The sequence below is a fragment of the Lathamus discolor genome, chromosome 11 (genome assembly GCF_037157495.1).
Source record: "Lathamus discolor isolate bLatDis1 chromosome 11, bLatDis1.hap1, whole genome shotgun sequence".
Classification (NCBI taxonomy): domain Eukaryota; kingdom Metazoa; phylum Chordata; class Aves; order Psittaciformes; family Psittacidae; genus Lathamus; species Lathamus discolor.
The window spans coordinates 13,571,198-13,596,323 of record NC_088894.1 but is presented as its reverse complement, the minus strand read 5'-3'; the positions used below and the strand labels follow the sequence as shown (position 1 = coordinate 13,596,323).

The following is a 25,126-nucleotide window of genomic DNA, read 5'->3' as shown; positions in this document are numbered from 1 at the left end:
AAGCAGGTCTGCTAGCACAGACTCCTCAGAAGACATTTATCAACAAAAGAAAAGGAGGTTGAAGCAGAGTGGAATAACAGGGTACTTCTTTATCAGGAATAATACAATAGATGTTTATGCTCTGTACTAATTTGTTTGATGGTACTTATTCAGAAATACTTTAGTTATTAAAAAGCAAAGGGGCATGTGAATAAGCATTTTTAGATGCCTTGAACACTGAAGCAAAGGCATTCTCTATAGAAGACCAGCAGACGTATCAGAGAGTGAGTCATATATTTCTGTTCCCTGTTTAAAATGAAATCAGCAATCCTTTAGAGGAACACACTGTTTCTAGACACATAAAAGCAATCATGACTGTATCAGCAGCTTCTAACCCATGCAGAAGTTTTATGTGCTGTAGTCAATACATGGCTTCTGCTCCACTCACATGGCACACAACAGTGATGAACACTACCTCAGAGAGGAAAAGAGTTTCTGGAATCAAAGCTGGTTTGCTTTTAGAGTGAATACACCAGGGAAGGGAATGGACAGAAGCAAAACTGTGCATTATACAAAGGAAATCTGCTTGGATAAACAAGCTCATTCATCACAGGTAGTTGCAGCTATTTCTGTACTTACTTCAGTGTGAAAAGTGTGAGACACTGCATCTTCAGATCTCTACATCAGGCCCTCAGAATTTGCTAGCCATGTATTTTCTCAGAGCATACATCACACGCACACATTGATTTGGTGCAGGCTCTTCGAGAAAAAAAACAACATCTGGTTCAATGCAATCAAATTCACGAAAAATTCAACGCAAATTCTAAAATTACTCATTTTTAACTACGAAAAAAAAAGATAAATCTGTGCAGGCTTTTCAGCTTCTGCAAGGCCATTCACAGCCCCAAACTTCCTAAATGAAGCAGATGGCAGTGGTATTTACTGCACTTTCTTTTCCTTCACAAATCCACAAAGAAAAAGCTGTTTTCAAGAAGTCGGTTCCATCCAGTGAAGTGTCTTGCACTAAAATAAACCTTGCTACAACATTCAACCTGACTGCATTCAAAATTAACTAGCTTTAACCTGAGTGAAAGCAGCATCCCCCTAAGGGTGTCTTTAAAGAACAGGAAAGGCTGTTGTAGACTAATTCAATTTGAACTCCCTCTTTTCAATGGATAAGTAAAATACTAATTGGTTGGAACTGATAGGAATTTCAGATTTAAGGCACTGTGTAATGGTCTGCTCGCCTTTCATTTGGAAAGGCTGGAGAACTCAAACTTCCTTTCATGCCAGTAGCATTAGCCTGTGGCTTGGCAATATTGTGACTTTGACAAGCAGCAATATTCACCTAGAAAATATCTCCTTTTAGCAATCCTACTCCACAGAAACAGTGGTGGAACTGAATTCGGTAAAAATATAACAGCTTTTGCAAGAGTTGTAGCTGGGGATAGGAGAGGAACTTGATTTTCCTTCACACAGTTGCTTATGTGACTACAGAGTTATTCCTTCTTAAGGGCATCAAGGACTCCCAGCTCCAAGTCTGCACCCAGAGTACACGTTAGATACCTGTTTCCTGGCCTGGATATAGCAATAGGACCAATGCAAAAGTGAAGCAGGAAAAACTGGGCACAAAAGGAGCGATGCAGGAGGAGAAGAAGTAATGTGGGAAGCTCTGGTTCTGATGGATGTGCACAGGAATGCAGGAAGGGGTGGATTTAAGTGCATGGATAGTCCTGCACTGGGCTAGGGATGGACAACACTCCTATGGGGGGTGGAAGATGATCACTGCCAACTGAATTCTGGAAGCTCCCATCAAGTCTTCTGACGTCCATCAAGGTCTCATCCCAAAACAACCCTCAGTGCAAATGAACCACAAATGAAAACGATGAATTTTCCTACTATCACGTGGTGGAAGGAAGCCAAGCAGTGTATTCAGAGTCCATGTCTCTACCTCCTACACTGGCTTAACTGCTCAGATCGGAGCAATGTGCATGGATTTAATGGCAACCCTTTAGGATACAAATGCACATACCTACCAAATTCTGGGTTTGTTTTCATCCTGGATATGCATTTCATGCAATATTAACAAGGCCCCATCCTTTACTATTTTATTACTCTAATCAACTTTGCAGTTGTTAATTTTCCTGATGACGGAACCCAGCAGGATTTTACTGAAGATTATTTTTATACCCTCTCAAAGTGGCGGTTCCAAACAGGAACAGAACCCCATCTATAACAAAAAGCAGGCTGCAGACCCTACTAAGGTATGTGACAACCCATTTAACAGATACATGGTTTGAGCTATTATTTCAGGTAAGTTATCGTTGCCACTTAATATACGTTGGCTGCTATTGGCTCAGGGCCCTAATCACAGTCATTTAGTTACACAGCATTTGAAGTCCTCTGGGTCCAGTTTTTCACTAATGTTAACAAATATAGCCTTGGATTTGCAGTACAGTAAATGCTTTAATGTGTGTGACAGTGCATGGTAAGAGCTGAACTGGTGCTTGTACTCCAGGATGACTCTGTTAACTACATAAGAATATTTTAAGTTCACCAGGGCATAAAGCTACAGCCACTTTAGGAATACCAAGAAACAATATGCACAGTAAGTGATGTCTAGTATAGCTATTTTGAATGTTCACCTTACTGGTCTAATGAAACAGCCTCAGACAGCAAGTGCCTCAGTCGCTTACAGCGTTAACTGAGAAAAGCTTTGCAAACCCTGAACTGCTCAAGTTTCGGCTCAGCTTTGGCAGGTTGATGTCATGTGTTCTAAACAACCAAACTTCTGCTCGAAAGCTTCCAATAATTCCACCAGCCACCAGAATTACTGCCGTTAGTTTGTCTCCTGTCTCCGTCTATTTACAAAAGTCTAGAAAATACTCAATATAGACTTTATTCACATGTAGAATGACTTTTCCCTTTAAGAAGCCTTAAAGTACTGGACTGGACTGGACATTCTTGAGATGCAGTGCATGTACTGCTGTGAGAGTGAAACAATTTTTGAAGAATATCTGTAATCAAAGCCACTACCCAGGCCAAGCAGGGAATGCCAAGAATCCAAAAAAACACAGTTAAAACCAAAACTACATAAAAATCTAGCTGTGCTTTTTTTAATAACCACCAGGTAATGCCTGGGAAGACAAGAGCAGAACAGAAGAGCTAAGAGTTCTGTTCCTGTCCAAGGACACAGCTCCACTGGCCAACTTGGATAACACAGACCACGTCTGACAGGTACAGATGGCTTTTAACCTAAAAGGAACTTCTGAGATGAGCAAATCACGATGGAATCTGCAATGGTCAATGGGACAAGATATATAGTTTTGAAGTTTGTTTCCATTTTTTTTGTTACTCAAATACATTTTGTCACAAAGCATTTCTGAATTATAGTTTGATCATAAAAGTTCACTTACTGCTCCCCACGGATATAAACAGTATCTCACACATCCTGTAACAAACTGAACTTCTTTTTACTCTCCACTTGTGATATGAGTGCCTGGAATATTAGTTTGTTCAACAGACACAAATGGTGAGACAAAGAGCACATTAGAGCCTTTAATTTGTAGGTATGTAACACCGCATTCTGCTTAGCAATGCACAAGCAATGCTGGTTTAATGGAAGAACTGTTGTGTATACAATATTCCTTGTTTTGCAATTAACTGGCTTTCCTCTTCTCCTTTTATAAAACACATACAAGGAACTGCAATGCTGTAATTGTACTAAAGCTCTACCATTTGGGTGTAACCCTAGCAACTTGAGTGTCTACTGGCCAATTACCAGTTATTTTCGCTATTCACTTCTTCCTGTATTATCTACTGTATTTTCCTTTGCCGGAAACGGGATAAACACATATTGCAGAAACCAGAGGGTCATTTGGCTGATCTTACTGCCAAAATTGTGATTGATGTAAGGAAAATCATCACCTCACCTGCAGCAAAACATCATGGCCTGGCACTGGAACTGCTGCCCTGGAGAGCAGATGATGAGAAAGAAGGAATGGGTGGGTATAAAAATGGAAGAGCTGACACAAAAACATACAATGGTTTGATCTATGACAGACAAACTCCCTTTTCCATTTATTCAAACAGGTCGTATAGCATAGAACCATAGAATGATTAGTGTTGGAAAGGACCTTAAAGCTCACCCAGTTCCAAACCCCTGCTATGGAGACGGACACCTTCTACTAGAGCAGCTTGCTCCAAGCAAATGCAGTAAATGCTGGAGGTTGCTGATTTAGCATACACTACCCACTTGAAACAATTTTCAACCAAAATGCCTCACAAGCTGCACAGTACTAAGCTTCAGAAGATCACTGCTTCTTACTCTCATGCGATCTTCAGACCATCCCTTGTGTCAGAGAATCCATTCCCCTGTAGTTACTGGCAGCCTCACTGCAGAAGCCCTCACTCACGTAAGAAAAGCAAGTCCATTGCTGATACACTTGCCTCTACATCATTCATCTTTTCCTGCTGACATCTCAGAGAAATCAAAACCATCCCTGCCATTTATTACTGCTGCAGTGCTTCTGAAGCAGAGACACAATCCTCTGCCAAACAAGCCTCACTCCAAACAGTGCAGGCTCCTAGTTCAGCTGTCCCTGAGTAAAGATGCTCCTGAGGCTGCTTAGACTTTATAGAGTTAAGCAAATCATATGAGTACATCACAGAAAAATATTCTGGCATGTTTAGCACGCCTTCAGAGGTCACAGCCCTTCCACATTGTGCATATGCCAATTCATATGCCAGATTGGCTACTGAGCACCACGTTGGCTTTTTCAAGTAAATACATCTGTTCAGTTCTTCCCCCCACTATTTCACTCCATTTGGCCATCTTCTACCTACACCCAGGGAGGTTCTCTCTCCCCTAACTGGAAGGAGCACTGTAAGCCACAGAGAAAAGCCTCACATTTAAAGTGAGGTTGTAGGTCCATGTATCTGAAATGTTCAGGTTAAAATTCAAAATGGAAAAAGCTAAGCTGCCAACTTACTGAGGTTTGAGCAGCAAGAATAAAACTTAATCAATAGAAACAGAGCCTTTGCTAAGCACCAGTAAGTTTTAGATGTAAAAACCCAGCCATTAACTGCTATAGTGAGCAAGGAACATCTGAAATGCTCATATAAACCCAAAGTTTTCCAAGACTAGGTTCTGTCTATCTTACACCTCACAGTTTTACACTAAATACTTAACAGTTGAAGCCTTTTACTTTACTGTGAGCCTTCATTAAGGTTTTCCTACATGTTTGTGCTCCAGTCACCCCCTGGTATGGGTTTGGAGAGAGGAACGTTATCATACAACCTTCACACCATTAGTCTGACCCTCCAGTGAACGCAGACGCCATTTATGTCTGTGCTCAGCAGGAAGGTATTGCTCTTCCCTGTAACTTCCTTCACAAAATTCCCCCACATGTTGGCTGAAACATTTTCAGGATTTGTGCCATAAATGTACCACCTCCTATATGAAGTGCAACAAATAGTATTATCACCCCCTCGTAATCTAATGTCCTGGATGCCATTCGCAGACACACTACATGTGTCCGCTAACATGTGAAGTCATAGGGAAACCAAGTGAATATTTCTCCTCCATTCAATACTGACCTTTTCACATCAGGTTTTTATGACACATAGTTTCAGAATCCCCTGCAGATCACAACACTCCCTCCATCTTTCACCTCTCCTGGGCTGTATTTCTGCTTATTTTCAGTTTAAAGCTCAGCCTTGAAACACACTTCTTGATTTAGGCTGTTCCCTATGAGAGTTTCCAAAGTATTACACCAAAAGATCAATTCTTTCGCTTTTCTCAGAAAATGTATTTTGAGGCAGTAATAAATGCTACGCTGCGTGGTGTACTGCTTACTGTGATAGCAGTAATGATGCCTGATAGGCCTTGGTATTTCCACAAAAAGCATTCCAGAACCTGCGGGAAATTGGGAAAGATTGAAACTATCACACAGTCCTCCTGCAAAACAGGCAAAGTGGGGAGAGCCAGCACCAAACAAGGTCTGAGTCTCATTTATTCCAGAAGCATATGCACTTCATTTTCCATTATGGCCAAACTGCTGTTCACTTACCTGCTGATGACAGACTGCTTGCCAGTGCTCCCAAAATACATCCGTGCTTTATTCCTAGCAGGGTTAAAGCACATAAGGACAGAGAGAAACACAAGGAATTCTGAAAAGCTATTGCTAAAATCCCAATAAAATCTGGAAAATTCACCTCCTGCCACATCCCCAGAGCACGAGCAGGAGCTCAGGGAGGGGATCCTACCCCTCTGCTGTGCTCTGGGGAGACCCCCCCCCGCAGTCCTAATCTAGCTCTGGGGCAGCAGCACAAGAGGGACGTGGAGCTGCTGGAGCGAGTCCAGAGGAGGCCACGGAGATGCATCGAGCCCTGGAGCAGCTCTGCTCTGGAGCCAGCCTGAGAGATATATGAGATACTTCCCCAGAGGTGGCAGCAGAGCTTCAACAGGACAGGGGACATTGCAAAGATACTGACAACACCGACCTAAGTTAACCAAATATAAAAGCCATGATCATAGTCAACACAAGTTTCTACACAGCAACAAAACATTCACTACTTTAAGAGTTATTCTACTTAGCAGAAAGACTTCATATCTGTTAGATTAAAAAGCTGTAAACATTGCCTGGAACAAGCTAGACACTAAGCACTGAAGATCATCAGAACTCACCTAAAATTGTTGAGATCTTCTATAGTCTAAAAACTTTTAATCGTGATCAACCTCTCTTGAAAACTCTGCTCCTTTACTGCTCCTGATGCAGGAATGACTTTGAAAGTATACGGCTTGCATATGGCAAAAGGTCAAATTAGACGAAACATTTTTTCTTTCTGTCACTACAGCTCTAAGTGAGATGAGATATATGTAAAAGAACAAAAGTTCCTTATGAGTATAGAACTGCCGTACCTGGGGCTGAGGCGTGCAGAAAATTCACATCCTGCCTTCCAAAAGTAAATCTTGGAAGACAGAACATCCTAGTTCCTACTGAAACTATCCCAGCTTTAATGAAGAGTATTAACATTCCCTTTTTGCTCAGAAAATACCAATAATCCTACTGCAAAGACCAGAACAGGGCTGTGATTCCAAGACAACAACATAAAAAGGAATTATAGTGAATTTGAGGATAATTCTGTAACAGAATAAGTTTCTTCAGATGCCTTGACTAAATGCTGTGTTAGCTAATGCTAAATCATATCCAATTGGCACAGCTTTGGAGAGGACCATGAATATGGTTTTATCTTGAAGACAAAAAATGCATTTTTCCCAATCACTGTCAGTGTGCAATTCAATTCTAGATAGTGGAGCTAAGCCTTGTCTGCCTTAACATGTGCCACCCATCCCTACAGCTCTAATATAGCCCTGTCCTCCATTAGCAGGCAGTAAAAATAAGCAGAACACTCATTTGTCCAAGGCCATTTACTTCATCAAAACTCAAGCTTGCAGAGTTTGAGGTGTATTCTCAGAGATCACAGTATTTACTATCGGCATCAAGTGAACATCCCCATTTTAAATCCTGAAAAAGGAATCACTCACACAGTATTACACTTGGGATGTCTCAGAGTTACATGTACAGAAACTGATGCAAAATACTTCTCTGCTACAAGATTTCAGTTCCCAAGAATGTATGGGTTTGTGACTACAACAATAACCATAAAGCTTCCCACAAGTTAAGAGGCAATGGGTAACCTGGTCTCTTTGAAGATGTCCCTGCTCACTGCAGGGGGGTTGGACTAGATGAGCTTTGGAGGTCCCTTCCAACCCAAATTATGATTCTATTAGAAAACAGAAGTACTGAAAATCCTGGTCATCCTTAAAGTGCTGTACGCTTGGCACAAGGCAAACAGAAGAAATGAGTTGCAGGACTCACCATGCAGAGCAAAGGTATGTAGCAGAGGCAAGGTCAAGTAGAGGGAGGTGGTAGAAAACCTTGTGAGAACAAGAACAGAATTGCTGACGGTTTGAGTTTCAGCCTCAAAATCATGGAAAATACTGACAAATCATTATTTAGTTAGCAACCTGGGCCAGAAGGCTGAGTAATTCCATGCTGCTGTTCAAAAGGCAACAGGATATGGTCAGCAGTGTTTGGAGGGTCAGTCAAAACCTCAGCAGTAGCAGCAAAAGATGGATTTGCCATAAGATGAAGAAAGGAAAATAAGGAAGGAAGCAATCCAAACCTCTTCCATTTTAATTTGTGTCTGTATCCTGCTGAGGGAACAAACACTCTGTAAGTTGTAGTCTGTCATGTAATTCTGTATTAGCTGCAGGCTAATAAATAGGACTGTAAAGCATATGCAAAGACTGATTTATAGAATGCAAAGAAAGAGAGGCCAAGTCTTGCAGCTATTTGCATCTGCCTCACATACAAACAAGCACTGATGGAAAGTTTCCTGCTGAGAGAAAGGCAAGAGATACATTGGAGAAAAAGATGGTAAAAAAGAAAGAGGACTGGAATAACTTCTTCAGGGAGGAGGGTTTACGTATTAGTGCAGCAAAGCAAAGCACAGTACTGCAGCTGGGATCACTCATCATAATAAAAGGAAAGCAAGAAAAATCAGCAACACTGGGAAAGGTCTATGAACAAGGCTGAGAGAGCTGGGCTGGGTCAGCCTGGAGAAGAGAAGGCTCCTGAAGGGGAGACCTGAGAGCAGCTCCAGTGCCTAAAGGAGCTGCAGGAAACCTGGAGAGGGGCTTGGGACAAGGGCCTGTAGGGACAGGCCAAGGGGAATGGCTTGAACCTGCCCGAGGGGAGACTGAGCTGAGCTCTTAGGCAGAAGCTCTTCCCTGTGAGGGTGCTGAGGCGCTGGCACAGGGTGCCCAGAGAAGCTGTGGCTGCCCCATCCCTGGCAGTGTTCAAGGCCAGGCTGGACACAGAGGCTTGCAGCAAGCTGCTCCAGTGGAAGGGGTCCCTGCCCATGGCAGGGGTTGGAGCTGTATGAGCTTTAAGGTCCCTTCCAACCCAAACCAATCTGGGATTCTATGAACAAAGCCAAGCCAGAGTTTTATGAGGTTCACCTTGAAGATGTTCTAGCAACATTGTTCGGCAGGCAGGATGGACTGTAGAGAGCCAGTAAATGTCACACTATGTCTTTTTTCTTCTGAAATTGATAGTCTAATTATTAAAACAGTTGCAGGGTTTGCTATAATCATCACCCTGTTTAACTGTTGCTCAGCAGGTTTCTGCTCCTTACATCTAAAGCACACTTTAAAAGTCACAGCTGCACAGGGCTAACAGTGAGGATGGGATCTGATCCAGTGTCCCAGCACATGGCAAATGATTAACACATCAGATCAAAGCTGAAAAACAGCACAACAGATTATAGGGTGGTGATTCTATGAGAACTGTATTTCATCATCTTACAGTTAGAATGGATGCTGGGAAATTATTTGCTCGGATAAACGAAGCATTATTTGAATGGGTAGTGATGGAGAAGGACTACAAAATCTCACTTCAAACCTCCAATTTTGCCTGTTTTCTTGCCTCAAATACTCTCACAGTTTCGTGGGGAACTAACTTCAAAGTGATCATTCTTTCCTTAACACAGAAACACACTCTTTAATCTCTTCATTCAGACAGGACAAATGCAAACATAACCAAAACCCAGCTTCTCCCTGGAGTTCAGTTATACCAACTTTGAAAGCAAAGCAGTTCAGATCCATCATTCAGAGGTAAATGCTATGCAAACTTTAAAAACCCCATTCATCTGAACACCCAAGACAAGTGCGCAGAACGGCCTCCATTCACCACCCTAACAAAGGATTTTTGTAATTTCCAAGCTTTGAAGCTCAAAACATTCTGAAGCTGCCATAATATGAACATCCTTAGCTCAGAACTCAACCATTCAGTGCTTACAAAGCTCCCTCAGTCTTTTCTCCAAAACCTGCAACCTTCTTTACCTTAGTATTAGAGCTTCAGCTTGTAAATGCCAACCTTCAAACCCAGTAGAAGAGTTTAACAAGTGCCCATATAGTAGATCAGCTGCAGCATATGCAGTGGTATAATAAAAGAAGTGGAGGTAGAAGGGTACGTAACACACAGACCTGGAAGTCTGTGAGGAAGCTGAGTATAGACATAAAGAGAGATCTTCGAAGGAAGTGTTAGACCTCAACACAATCCAGGATGATTTAAGAGGTACTAAGGGAAAAAAGCTAAGTAAAATAAACCAAAGTAAGGTAAGAAGCCAATGTATTGCTTTTAACTGTCTGTGTCAGAAAATCACAGAAATGTTTGGTTGGAAGGGACTTCTGATAAGGGCCTGTAGGGACGGGACAGGGGGAATGGCTTGAACCTGCCCAAGGGGAGACTGAGCTGAGCTCTTAGGCAGAAGCTCTTCCCTGTGAGGGTGCTGAGGCGCTGGCACAGGGTGCCCAGAGAAGCTGTGGCTGCCCCATCCCTGGTAGTGTTCAAGGCCAGGCTGGACACAGGGGCTTGGAGCAAGCTGCTCCAGTGGAAGGGGTCCCTGCCCGTGGCAGGGCCTGGAACTAGATGAGATTTAAGGTCCCTTCCAAGCCAAACCACGCTGATTCTATGATGCATATCTGCGTTTCACGTTAAGTAAAGCCCCACTTTTTTTAGGCTGCTTTTTTCCACTGCAATGGAAGCAATAATTTGATATGAAAAGGGTACCTTTCCTCCTGAGGTGGCAGCTCGTATCCAACAAATATATCTCACAGGTGCCCAAGTAAACCTAAATCAAAGCACACTCCTCACCAACATCAGATGGTGACAGATGATACTTCAAGGGACTTCTCTTGAATTAAAAGCATGTAACAGGATTTTAACCACAGAGTGGATAAGTTAAGGACAGCTTTAGATTCTATTTTCCAGGAGAAGCCCATTAATAACTTCCCTATAATTAAACAAGCAGAAGAAGGATGAACAGAAGAGGTAGCACTGAATGTGACTCATCTTTCCTGCTAAATCTTTAGCTAAGGCATAAGCAAAGAATTGTCATTGTGCAGTGTAATGTCACATAAGCATCATCAGAAATCAACTTGCATGAAAATTTGTACATTAAAAAGAAATAACAAACAAGGGAAAGCTGCCAGACACCTTTTACAATGGCACACACCTGAGTTACCAACCTACCCACTGCAAGAAAGTTTCCAGTTTACGAAGGCATTGGGGCTTTACCTTCACATTTGATGCTCTTTTCTGAGTATCAACAGTCTTGAATCAGTTTCTGTGTAGTTGCCTTAAACCTTCCTGCTAATTTTAACTAGAAACTGGAAAGGCTAAGACTTCCGACTACAGGACATAAACCATAGGGATCATGTAGCAGGAACACACCCCACTAGCAATAGCAGCATAGGTTGGAGAAAAAATGGTACTAAGAGTTAGCTCTATATTTTGATTGCACTTGGCAAGCATGCTACAAAGCAACAGGGAGGAGGAGTAATAGTAGCCAAGTAACTGCTACTCCCCCCTTCCTTTCAAAATAAACACACGAGAAGTGATTGCTGCCTGACAAATGGGTACTACAGCGCAAAGGAAGCCTCCAGCACTGAAACCCAGAACTGGAGCTGACTGCTAGCACTCTACACCCAGCAGCAGTACACTGGAGAGTCATGTTACTGCTGCAGGATGGAAGGCAGCATGAAATATATGAGATTATCTTGCCCATACCTTCTAACATGAGTGTAATCCCAGGTAGGCTAAAACAGATCCATTTGGGTTTGCAGCATCCCAGCTCCCACCAGCTGCAGTATTTGTTGGGAGCTTTCTGTAGAATGGGAAGTCAATAGGGATGTGTGCTGTACTGGAATATACACCAGTAAATAACACTATTTCTCCTAATTTGGGGTTCATATTTTACTCAAAGACCAAAATCTAACATAAATTATTGAAGCATTTTTACCTTTACAGGATTGGGAATGTATTCACAAGACAGCTTGTTTAGGCTTGGATGCCTTTTTTCTCCTTTATATTCCCTGATGGGATAAGGCACCTCAGAACTGCAGATGACAGAACCAGGCTCTTCTATAGATGTCTGCCCTGCAAGATCAAGTCACTGAGAAGTCAAGGGAAGCAGAGAGAGTCTAAGGGAAAGAGAAGATCTACCCCCACAGTGCTGCTTCTCCTGTCACTGTTTTGTTCTTTGGAGATTCCCTCTGTTCCCTTTGAATGGGTGGGGATAAGAACCATGACAGATAAAGTACAAAAGACAGTTACTAACCAAAGCAACAAGAAGCTGCCTTCTCCCCACAGGGAATCTTGCAGTTGCACAGTTCAAGTAACTGCAACCAAAGATAAACTTAAAAACCAAATCTTTCACCAAGTTACTCACAGCTTCATGTAATAAGGAGAAGCTATTTCTTAGAGTGTTGAGAGAGAGAAAAAGAAATAACCACCAGGTACCTTCTCACTACTACTAACTACTAGAGCTTTCTCTAGGAGCAGTGAGGATTCCTTCCCCATGACTTCCACTCAGAACCACTGCTGACATGAGCTGTCTGCTCACTAAGCCACAGCAACAAGTGGTATCCACTGTGCATCATGGAGGCTGGGGACAATTCCACAAACAAGGAAGGAAGAAACAGCTTCCCATAACAGTCTTCATCCTTGGAAAACTGAAGGGTGTTTACTCAAGTCCCTTCTGTTTCAGAAAGATTGTTCCTTAATCTTTCTCTGTTTATTATTGTATTTATATCTTGTATTTAGTCAATATACCATCAGCAATATCATACTTAGAAATCTACAGATTAAAGCAAATCCATCCCATGCCTATTTCTTTACCAGTCTCAAGTGAAATTTCAGTCGGGATAAAACCAGAACTCTTGGATTAACATTTGTCTCAGGAATTAAAAACAGACAAAACAATCCAAAACAAAGCCCCACAGATGATGGACAGAACCAATCTGCCAAGAAATTCCTGAAACAACTCAGTCGTGTGATAGGAAAGTCATCATAATTTTCCAAGTGGCTACTTGGAATTTCCAAGATGAACTTTAAGCAAATCCTCCCTGCTTGTGTTACACAGAAACAGAAATGCTACTGAAGGAAGAGATCTAAAAAGTTGGAACAAAATATATAGATTGAATTGTCAATACACATTTGTGAACTTCCCCTTATCCCAGCTGTAGCTGGGATTCTTCATAAATGTGCTTATTCTAATTTCTACCCTGTGCTGGAGCACCCCTGCATGGCACTTTGTGTTATTCTGAAAGCAGGATCCAATCTCTACAGTAGACATTAATCAGTTCTCAGGGAAATGGCTTCGTTTGCCAGTACTATTACAGAAGTTAAACGGAAGGAGAAGGAAATGTTTCCTTTGGAAGGAACACATATGGCTCATACTAACTACTGACGTTTATGAAACATGGGCTTTGTCTTCCTATTCCCCCAATCCAATTCACAGAAAGATGCTAAATTGGACTGAAAGAAGAGAAAGAGGATTTGAAGCTCTTGCAAGAGTGGAGGAGTGCTTGTAATCTTTTTGCCATCACTTTTCTCACACCCTCACCTAAAGATTAAAACTAAGGTAAAGCAACTCACTGAACCAAGCAATTAAACAGAGCAATGACAAGATCGAGTAATTCCCAGGCAGATGCGAGCACCAAGGAAGGGAGCATTGCATTGCCTCCGCCACTGAGACTGCACAGAAACAACAGACTGTAAGTGGCTTTTCCAGACACCCCACAATAACAAAGCCACTCTCCCTTGTTCAGTAATTCCAAAGGCAGCACAACCTTCCTAAATGGCTCACAGGCACACAGACACACCCCCCACCCCCATTCTGTGCTGGGGTAGTGTTCAGAAGAGCAGCACCATTGCATGCTTTATCAAACCTGTACATAGCTTCTCACGGACATGTAATCTCTGCAGACTGAATCTACCTGTGTAAGCTGGAAGGATAGGGAAGGAGGCAGCAGGCAGCCCAAGGGGAACCCTCATTGTCACAGCTTCTGACACTGAGGGCAGCACGTGAAAAAGCCTTTCTCCTGTTCACAAGGTGATAACCTCGAGGACCTTGATTAATGTGCATTATTCAGGCAGATGAATTAAAATCTACACTGCATCTTCCATGATCCAGATGAGTCTAGTAAGTAGCTGGAAGGCAGGAAAATTCCCATCTGAACTTATTAATGCAGACTAGAAAAAGTAGTTTGAAACAGTAAAATCTAAAAGACACATAGAACACACCTAAATTTATCTCCTAAGTGGATCCGAAACAGGGAATGGACTCAGACTTCCAGCCACCCTAACAGCTAAAGAGGAGAACTGCAGTGCAGTGCCTGCTCTTCACAACAACACCCCAGTCTCAGGGGTTTGGATGAACTTTAAGGTCCTTCCAACCTAAACCATTCTGTGATTCTATCATTGATTTAGGCATCCAGAATATCTGACAGGGATCAGGACAAAAAACCAAACAAACAATTGCAAACAAACCTGCTACACACACACACAGAGTTCCAAATGTCATTCACAGCCCTACCTAATGTGACAGGCATCCTAGAAAGACACCATCACTAATAGAGACCTTAAATGGTAAGATTCCAGCCAATTTCCACAGTATTTTAAACAATTTTACACAAGCAAGCCCTACATTTAGTTCACAATGTGAGCAAGTGCCACGTGGCTTTTACTTAGAAGAAAATTACAGAGAAGCAGCTTCCCATTCACATGTGATCAGTGCAGGGAAAATCAGACCCGCAGGGTTTGTGGAAAACTACCTTGCACAAAATTGGCTTAAATTGCTATATGTGCAATGGTGAGAGATAAGAAATAGAGAAGACCTACTTCCACTGGAGCACCAAAGGATGGTAAAGTGTACAGATGGAAATGATAGGTTTCTCTGGCTTGACTATTATGATTCTAGTGCAAAGAGTAGAATGAAGGTATTGTCATTCATACAAACCTTGCAACAGAGTCAGGAAGCAGGAAGGTATTAGCATACACAGCAAATAGCTGTCTATAGAACAGCGTTTTCACAGCACTACCAATGTATCTCCTGCCACCAAACAGACTGTAATGATTTGAAATGAATATAGTGATGATCTTTAGTATAAGGCCTTCAGTAATTACTTGACAGTAAGATACTGTCCTTATTAAAGATGTTCACACACATGTAAGGGGAGAACTTGGGGGTGGGAAAGGGGGGCGGCAAGTGGATGTTTCATTTCATCGATCATTTTTCAATTCAACGGATCATTTGCTGAAAAATGTCTCTGTTGTTCCAATTTAGGGTGAGGAAGTAAGTGTATTTCAAAGCAAAACTTCTCTTTCTGTATCTACCAAATCTTATTATTCAATATAGAGCAACATAAATTAATCTTTCCTTTCTCAATACTACAATAAAACATTGTACACACAGGAAAGCAAACAGATCTTTACATTAAAAAGATCCACAGATACACTTTTAAACCTTAACCTCTGCTGAAGAAACTCCCTTTGGTTTGATGTTCAGCTGATCAAGAGAAAAAGCACATGAGAGGCTGAGTATTAGCTTGGATTTAGCGGGTTAGGGGCAGGACTCTCAGTTGAGCAAAACTTCAATTACAGCCTAACTTGATGTATACCCAAGCACATGATTGTAATTCAATAAACATCTCTTCAGAATTAAACAATTCCAGATTGTTTTCAGCTCAGCCTATGTGCCTGCATTACAGATTTGCTGTTATCCCCACTAAAATCAGTGTCAGGCTCTGGAAGCACTCATCCATGAAACCCCAGCTTGTCACAGTGCTGCAGCAAACTAACCTCCACTGAGCCACCCAACCTTACCTGCTTCCTACTCAGAACCAGAAAAAGGAGGATGCACCTTCCCATAACTGAATCGCCCTCCTAACGTTTCTTGTAGCTGGGTGCCTGCCTGAGTAACCCTGCAGTGAATCCAACAATGTCTCTCCTGGTGGGCATCCAACCATTCATGGTTCTAACTTATCTTTCTGGGATTTTTTCTTTCTTATATCAATGAACATGAAAGGGCTGGGCACCTACTCAACTTTGCATATGCTGATATTTGGCTGCTCTGGAAGACTGCCTTCCATCTCTTTAGCTATGATACAACACTAGATACGCTATTCGTGGCAACTCAGTCCCATTCTAACCATGAATTAATTCCTTCAGGTTTGAACAACATACAAGATTACCAAGTGGGAATTAAAAGCACTTGGCATGTAATAGAAGTGTGGTCTGTGTAGTCTGAGTAAGCGCACCACGTAACACTCTATATTCAAGGCATTGTAAAACATCAACATACTGACCATCACATGAGAGAATAAGTTGGCAGGAAGCAGGACAGTGAACAAAATTGATCTTGTTTTTGCAGCAGCCCTCTATTTGCACACAGAAGTGAAACAATACAGATCAATGAGATTATACTGTGATCAATCCCATACTTCGAACTCCTCTAACTTCATATCATCCCCACCCTAAATAGATTATGTCTCCAGAGCCATCTTCTGATAACTCCACCTACGAGTCATTGAGTGTCCCCATGATGCAGTTCAGGGTCAGTTAAAGAAGAAAGAGAAAAGCAGATCAGTGAACAGCACTTCACCACATGCCCCATAAAGGCAGGATTAAGACACATCTGGCACATGTCTAGGCACAGTATCAGCTCTTGAATCACAGTAAATAACAAAGGTAAGCCCCTAGTATCCTTGAAGAACTACTGATGTTCTACTGTGTACTTCAGGACGTCAGCAGAGTCAATCCCAGCATTTACTCCCAGCAGACCTAAGCACACTCTTCTGACATGCAATACTCCATCACAAGATGATTCATGCCTGACAAAGTATTGTAAAGGCAGGCAGATGAAGCTGACTGACAGCCAAACTGTTAGCTGACTACAGTAAAAGTATCCATAATTACTATGCACTACTCCAAAAGCTTACACAGAGGGCTGTATCCAGACATAGCTCCAATTCAAACATTCCTTTTGATAAAATTATTGAAATTCATGTCACTTTTACCCCTTTTTCTCACCTAAATTAAATATGAATGAAAGAAGGCCCAATAGGCTGTGAGATTTCTACAGAGTTGCCATCTGGGAGAAAATACTCATCTTGCATAAACTGGCTGGTTTAATGCAACCTACCTTTGACTATTAATTCTGCATAATTGGAAACCCCGGATCCGCCGTCGGAGCGAATGACGCAGCGGTACTTGCTGATGCTGCGCTGGGAGGTGTCAGCCACGCTCACCGTGGCAGAAAAGCGCCTGTGGTTGACCACTCGAGTGACCATCAGTGCTGTGTCCCTTCCGTTCCATTGCTGCAAAGGCAGACAAAGATAATGCAAGTCATGAAGACACCCAGATCATGCACCCATGTGTGATTCATTCTTTGTTACGCTTCTTCCCTGTGAGGGTGCTGAGGTACTGGCACAGGGTGCCCAGAAAAGCTGTGGCTGCCCCATCCCTGGCAGTGCTCAAGGCCAGGTTGGACACAGGGGCTTGGAGCAAGCTGCTCGAGTGGAAGGTGTCCCTGCCCATGGCAGGGGTTGGAACTGGATGAGATTTAAGGTCCCTTCCAACAAAACCAGGCTGGGATTGAGTAGTATTTGGGCATTTAATGCATTATATTTACTGAAAGGCTAAAGAGTGACAGCTCAGACTCTGCAACTGTACTCAGTATATTTAGAAGCCTGGCTAGGATATGAAAAGACAACTACTGAATGGCTTGTGTACACCTGGGAAAATGCTACAAATGACCAGATTTCATAAACTTGGCATTTTCAGATGTAAAACTTTGACTCTGGACCAATTCAAAGAAATTGGCTGGATGAGCAGACGTCCTTTTATGTCCAACCTTCCCCAATACTCCTCTCTACCAATGCCAGCCTACATTTTCCCGACTGGAAAAATGACAGATGAAGAATTAGAAAGAAACAAAAGTTCTTCACATGAAAAATACCTAAACTTGCTCAGCTGGCCTAGTTTATTAGGAGTTTCGAAGGAGAACACAATGCTGCTTTGCCAATTCCCAGTAATGAGTTTTTGGGGGTGTTTCCAATGCTATTTTCACTAAATGCTTCAATTTTAGAGAATGGAAAACAAGTTTCCAGCAGCAACAATAACAAATTTCTCCCAAGCCTCTGTTTCTCACAGGAAAAGGTTCATGCACTGCTTCAGGTCAGAAGTGTTTTTAGACATATCTAGACATAATGCAGAAAGATTTCACTGAAAGAATGCAAAAAAGGATAAAGAATAAGCCAAAAATATCTGTCAGTGGCTGCTAAAAGTACACCACAGGTTAATAAACTTCAGATTAAAATGGAATTTTTAGGAGAACAGCTGTGACAAGAGTACACTTAAAGTGCCTGTCAAGTCCTTTTTACATAATGCCAACTGCTTTCCTCTCCAGCTCAAGCTTTTTCCCAACAGGAATTTCCGTTCTCATGATTAGGTAAACTGATTCTTCCCCCAGCATTTCAATTACATTTGAAATTGTTATTTTTCAAGTTTATTAAAATGTCTGAAGTCAATAAAAATGCTTGAGAAAAAGCTCTCAATTGTTTGACTACACATGCCCCAGAGACCATGATGAAGGCCATTCCGGGCTGCCCTCTGATGTCACAAAGATAGGGTTGTCAGGCATAAGTCATATCAGGCCAAGCTGAGAATAAAATCTGGTAAATGACTTATGTTGGCACACATTTATGTACATGTACAGTGCATCTAGCAAGAGACTCCTCTTGACTTGTTTGGGATGTTAGGTGTTTAATGGCACAGAAGTGACAGGACATGGTGGAATGGCTTTAACCTGCCAGAGGGGAGACTGAGATGAGCTCTTAGGCAGAAGCTCTTCCCTGTGAGGGTGCTGAGGCACTGGCACAGGGTGCCCAGAGAAGCTGTGGCTGCCCCATCCCTGGCAGTGTTCAAGGCCAGGCTGGACAGGGCTTGGAGCAAGCTGCTCTAGTGGAAGGTGTCCCTGCCCGTGGTAGGGGCTGGAACTGGATGAGATTTAAGGTCCGAAAACAAACCATTCCATGACTCTCTAAGTTTAGAAGCAGCAAAGAGCTCAGTTATTTTAGAAGCTTCTATAAGAGCACTATGTATTGTGCATGGCAATGTTGGGACTCACGGATGACAGCACTTCAAAGGGCAGAAGAAGTAATTTTTTCCTTCGCTAGGAAACATGCACTCCACAATTTCAGTTTGATGTATGTCCCTTTTCTAACTCTAGAACTGAAAATGAGCTCTTAAAGCTGTTACTACACTCACCTGAATAGCAGGACCCAAGATCTGAAGTCCAACTAGAGGGTGAAAGTACAGATATCAGGAAAGGGAATGGTTTGGCCTTTTAGTGAGGGACTAAAAGGAATAATCTGCACTCAATGAAGCTGAGGCAAACTGGGAGGAAGAAAAACAGTGGCTGCAAACTGGTTTTGCCTCGTGTCAGCAGCCAGGGAGCAATCTCAGAACTTAAAGAATAGGTTTCCTTCTTGACATATTGTCACTGACTCTGGGCTGAGGATGCTTTTGGAGAGTGAGAGGAAAGATTGCATTATAAAGCAGAAGTGAAGAACTATTCCACTTGTTCTGTCTCTTCTGCTTTATGACCTCCTTACAGGTACATCAGCATTCATTTGAATCCTAACTTTTGCTGTCACTGGCCATTTTTCCCATCCTCTCTATCACGATTCTGTACTTTGTCACCTTAAACTCTCACCTAGAAGCAGTTCAAGGTAGATTCTAATGAGAAGATTTTGCCCCACCACCCAGTCTTTCTCCATTGACTTATTTTACTTGGAAAAAGAAAGAAACCAAAATCAAGCCAACAAACCAAAACCCCCCAGAAAGGCACATTACCTGGAGCCAGAGCTTGTCATGCTGTGACCACTTTCCCCCAGCAATGCACTGGAACGTCGCATTCTGTCCCACGTTCACCTCCACGTTCTGCAGCCGGAGGAAATGAGGTGCTTTTCCTAACAAAAGAGAAGTATTGCAAGGGTACAGCAAGGCAGTGATGGGCTGTGTCACACCAACAGATACAAACACTCAGCCAAGCACTAAGGCCTATCCTGGACAAAGGGATTTTGTAAAATAAAGCTGTCCTTCAGTGTTTAACTGCTCACTGCAGAGTGATGGGGATGATGGACCTGACACAGGATGGCCTGAGGGACCATAGAGAGCTCTAGCACAGCTAAACACACAGACTGAGATCAAATCATAAGTTTATGGGCATCAGCACACAACCTCTCACTGCCTGCTATAAAGAGTAATTGAGTAATTCCTTTTCTTCAGAAAGTTATGTTTCTAAAAAGGTCAAAAAACCCCTCAAGCTCTCCTGAGCTTGTCAAGCGCAACTGACCCAAAGCCAGTTTTCCCAAGGGTCTTTTTTCCTTTTAATTTTATTGACTATCAAATACATCCTAGACCTTTAGAATAATAATGTGTCATTAATACCAAATCAGGTATTAAATGAAATTTTCATCTGACAGTATTGAATCACTGCATTAGTTTAAGATCATGGGTATCAGAGTTTTTCTGATACTAAATTCAGTATTAATTCAATATTAAACCACAGATATTAAAATTAAAAGCACATCTGTTCACAAAGCAACCAGAGCAGAGGATTTTGTTTTTGACTAAATACCAGTCTCATTCACCTCTGTATATTAACATAGAAGAAAACAAAAAAGCTTGCAATAATGAATCTGACACTTTTAAATTAATTTAGTTCCTCCTGGGCCTCAGAAGAAAGTCTGGGCACCATTTGGAACCATTGAGCAGGACACACTGAAGCCTTAAGAGACTCCAAAGGACAGAGATTTTCAGCTTCATCTTTGCATTTCTAGTATGACTAGACACCAATTCAATCACTTCAGAGGACACTAACCCGTATTTTTCTATTTCCAAACAGCTTCAGAAGGATTTGGGCATCTGTGTGTAAGCTTGACACAGAAGTATTTGTGTACTACAGAAACATGAACAGAGAACACACACCAATTCGCTACGCCAGATGTTTATATCTAGATTCTCTATCACATTTACCACATGCTCAGCTTGCTGACACCTCCTGAAAGATAGTGACTGTACAATCGCACTCTCTGAGGATCAGCAATTGGCACCAAAGTTTACTGGAACACTACCTCTGGGTGACAGAATGTACTACATGCTATTTGCAGGCTAATACTAGTACTTTCTGCCTTCAGTCTTGTGTAGGCAGCTAAAAGCCAGCTCCACATATGGAGCTGTTTCGAGTGGGTGAATGCAGCCACATGAACCTCAGACTCCTCGACCAGAGCATGGGGCTGGCCTGTGACTGCACATACAGTCACTGTGATTTAGCATCATGAGAATCAATACTGCACTGCATTCCTTCCCAGGACAGAAAAAAAGGCAACACCAATGAAATACTTATTTGTCTCCATTACTGTGTCATTAGGGGCACTTCACTGCGGTTTCGCTGCTACTTAGGTCAGTCTGCTGGGCTGTCATCTCTGAAGGTAAAGCAGAAATGAATAACGCCAGTAATTTCAGTAACCACCAGGGTCATCAGGAGTACCATGGTCCCCATGGCTTGAGTTCTAACAATTGCAAAACAAGTATGAGGGGAAAAGCTTGTACAAGTCAACGGAACACACTCTGGTGACATTTACCCTGGTGGCTGTCATTGCTCAGCACAAAAGCAATGCTGGCAATCAGACAGGAGAAGCATTTACAAAGACCCTGCAGCTTGTACTGGGTGCTATAAGCTGCAGGTTGCAAACCAATTCAGAATGGAGTAACTAACTGTTTGAATCACTTCTGGTTTGAGTCACCAAGAATGCACTTAATTTTTAAGAGTGCATATACTTGGAGAAATGGATTTAAAAACAGTTTGAATACTTCAGTTAAATTAAGCAGGGGTGTAACAGATCATCCTGTCTCCGGTTTTAAATCCCAAACCTTGTCCAGGCTCTGTCCCACACTGGCCTGCCTCTCAGTGAAGGGATTGGTTATAGAATCATAGAACAGTTAGGGTTGGAAAGGACCTCAAGATCACCTAGTTCCAACCCCCCTGCCATGGGCAGGGACACCTCACACTAAACCATCCCACACAAGGCTCTGTCCAACCTGGCCTTGAACACCGCCAGGGATGGAGCACTCACAGCTTCCCTGGGCAACCCATTCCAGTGCCTCACCACCCTAACAGGAAAGATTTTCCTCCTTAGATCCAATCTAAACTTCCCCTGTTTAATTTTTAACCCATTACCCCTTGTCCTATCACTACAGTCCCTGACGAAGAGTCCCTCCCCAGCATCCCTATAGCCCCCCTTCAGATACTGGAAGGCTGCTAGAGGTCATCACCCAACAGGCTGTGGAACACACACGGACCATTTAGGGGATCTGTCTGGATGCTGCCGTTATCAGCAACATCTGGCTCATACAGATTCTAAGTATTTCTTAATGAAGTAAGTGCACCCAAAGGCATGAGCAATGAGCACACAGTAAATACAAATATAATTCACTTAAGCAGCAATTAACCATACTGCAGTTATCAGGAATGTCCTGTTAAATTTGAGCAGAACCATATCTGTCACATTGAGTGGCAGCTGTTCTCTGAAATCCTCATTGCAAGAAAATCAGTTGATTTCACTCCATCGATATGATCCATAAATTTTTGTGTGAGCAGCTGTCATGGACTGACTAAAACTATGACCCAGTGAGAGTGGCTGCTAAAGGCTGTTAAACTAAATCTTTAGAAGAAACTGGATATAACATCCACAAAACAGACACACAAAGTCCTCAAGCTACACTGTAGACTCACAGAGAAACCAGACAAGTTCAGACTCAAAGGCTGAGGCTCAAGGTTCTTTAAATAGAAAAAACCCCATAAATCTAAGTGTATTATTACAGCTGCAGTAGGGGAAACATGGCATTAATATTTTTGAACAGCATAATGAACCTGCTTTAGTTTCTGCTCCTGTGCAAGTATATTGTCTGAGATTTAGTTATAATATCTTTATGGGTTGAGTAGCTTTAACCTCTGTTGAGAGACCCTTAGGATACGTCCTTTATCAAGGAGATACTGAAACTATTTGTTCCTGAAGTTACTCACACTGGGTATCATCAGAAGCATTTCAAATTGTTTTCTAGAGCAATATGATTCAGAAATAATAAAACAATCAGTTTTATGTTCTCATAACAAGAGAGGAAAAAAGACTTCCACAGATGGCCTGGCGCTAGCTATAGCCTGAGAGCACATTTGCCTCTTGCACAACTTGGTAAGTTAGATAATTATACAAAGCTGATTGTCTTTAGGTACCTCAGAGGGACACAAGATGACATTTTAGTGCTGACCAAATTGGGTAAATCACTCCTTTAGACTGTAAAGCTTGGTAATAACACACTGATATGGTTAGAAAAACAAAGAGTGCTCACTGCATGGATGGGCGAGAACTCTGACTTCATCCACAGCTATGTACCCTGGGTGTCCTTTCAAAGAGACAGACTCAAATATCACCTGAAACACAAAACAAGAAAAATTTTCTTAAGAAGAACAATTACACATGGCCAATAATTAAGTTCTCCTCTTATTCCAGTGCTTGAGTCATTCAAGGCATTTCATCAGGAATAACGAAGGGATACCAGGCAATACAGTCTGTACAGGTATACCAAAGACTGGAAATCTGATACGAAAAGCAGAAAGTTAGAGCAACATTAATTAGTATTAGAGACAACTATGCAACTATGTGCTGCCTGCATTTGGAAGAGCAAAAAATAGACTGTGTATATCCACACCTACATCTACTTTAAGCACCAGTCCAAGAACATTAGGTCATGATCACCTTGTTCTTAGTATGCCTAGGAATGCTGAAGAATGCTGTACATGTACTCCAATTGAGTCAAAAACCCTGAATGGATCCTCCCGGAGAACATCTTCATTTGGCACACATACCACTTCGGTACTGGAAAGCAAATCATGAGCAATTGCTGATCCTGAGTTCCAGTTACTGGGATGAAATAGGATTCTCACAGATATAATAAAGATGTTTCTGCCTTTCCATGGCTTGAACTAACACAGTCTGAGAATGAATATTCACAAAACCCACATGCAGTATTTCTCTACATTAATGGTACACTAACTAGCAATTTCTGTATTATGTATGTAGCTGGGCAATGAAAGTGTTCCACTAGTTTGCGTCTGAACAGACAGATACTAAATTACACATGAACCAGAATCTCATTCTTCCCTACGGCTTTGTGATTTTACCTGGAAAACTGCCCTGAATTATCCTGTTATCAAAAATATACAAGCTATCCCAGAGTCAGCAATGCTAGTAAAACCTAAAAAAATTATAAAGAGATCATTAAGTTAACTACTGCCAAATAAGCTAACCAAAAGTTCAGGAGAAAATAGCACTAAATATGCACAGTTTGACCAACAATTAAAGGATATTAGGACATATAATCACAGCCTACACCTTATTCAGAGGGGCAGTGGAGGGAAGCGCTGAGCTCCTCTCTGGTGACCAGTGACAGGACAAGGGGGTTTTAAACTGAAAGAGGACAGATTTATATTAGACATTAGGCAGTTCTCCCTTGTGAGGGTGCTGAGGCGCTGGCACAGGGTGCCCAGGGAAGCTGTGGCTGGCAGCGTTCAAAGCCAGGCTGGACACAGGGGCTTGGAGCAACCTGCTCTAGTGGAAGGTGTCCCTGCCCATGGTAGGGGGTGGAACTGGATGAGCTTTAAGGTCCCTTCTAACCCAAACCAGCCTGGGATTCTGTGATTCTATGAAATGGAATGAAGCTGCATCAGGGGAAGTTAAATTGGACAGCAGGAAAAGGTTCTTCACTGAGACACTGGTCTGCCTCTGGACATGCTCCCTGGGCTACATGTTTCATAGGAGAAAATCTTTCCCTAATTTGTAACCTCCAACACAGTGCTCAGGGCACTGAGCTGGCGAGAGTTCACACATGATCTGGACTACTCATAGGTAGTCCTGCAAAGGAACAGGGAGGTGGACTCAACGATCCCTATGGATCCCTTCCAACTTGAGCTATCCTGTGATCCTGTGAGGAAAAGGGAAGTTTAGAAATATTAAACTACAAGAGAAAACAGAAAACTGCAGCCTGGTTATTTAATGTGCTGGTGGTGCTACCTCTCAATTAGTGATTCTCTTCCCAAAGGAATCCTTTACTACTCTGAAAAAGAATGAATGGATGGAGATGTAACGGATGCCATCCTCTGCATTTGAAAC

At 42.2% G+C, this 25,126-nt stretch overlaps 1 protein-coding gene across 1 annotated transcript in view; it reads right to left on the bottom strand.

The window, feature by feature from the left end:
• PTPRT (protein tyrosine phosphatase receptor type T) overlaps nt 1-25,126 on the bottom strand; it is a 475,914-nt gene that overhangs the window by 261,433 nt on the left and 189,355 nt on the right. Inside the window, exons 4-6 of the mRNA XM_065691506.1 lie at nt 23,307-23,388; nt 19,749-19,864; nt 17,035-17,209 (exon numbers count right to left, since the gene is read on the bottom strand). Coding sequence (XP_065547578.1) covers nt 17,035-17,209; nt 19,749-19,864; nt 23,307-23,388 — 373 coding nt within the window. The remainder of the gene's footprint in view (nt 1-17,034; nt 17,210-19,748; nt 19,865-23,306; nt 23,389-25,126) is intronic.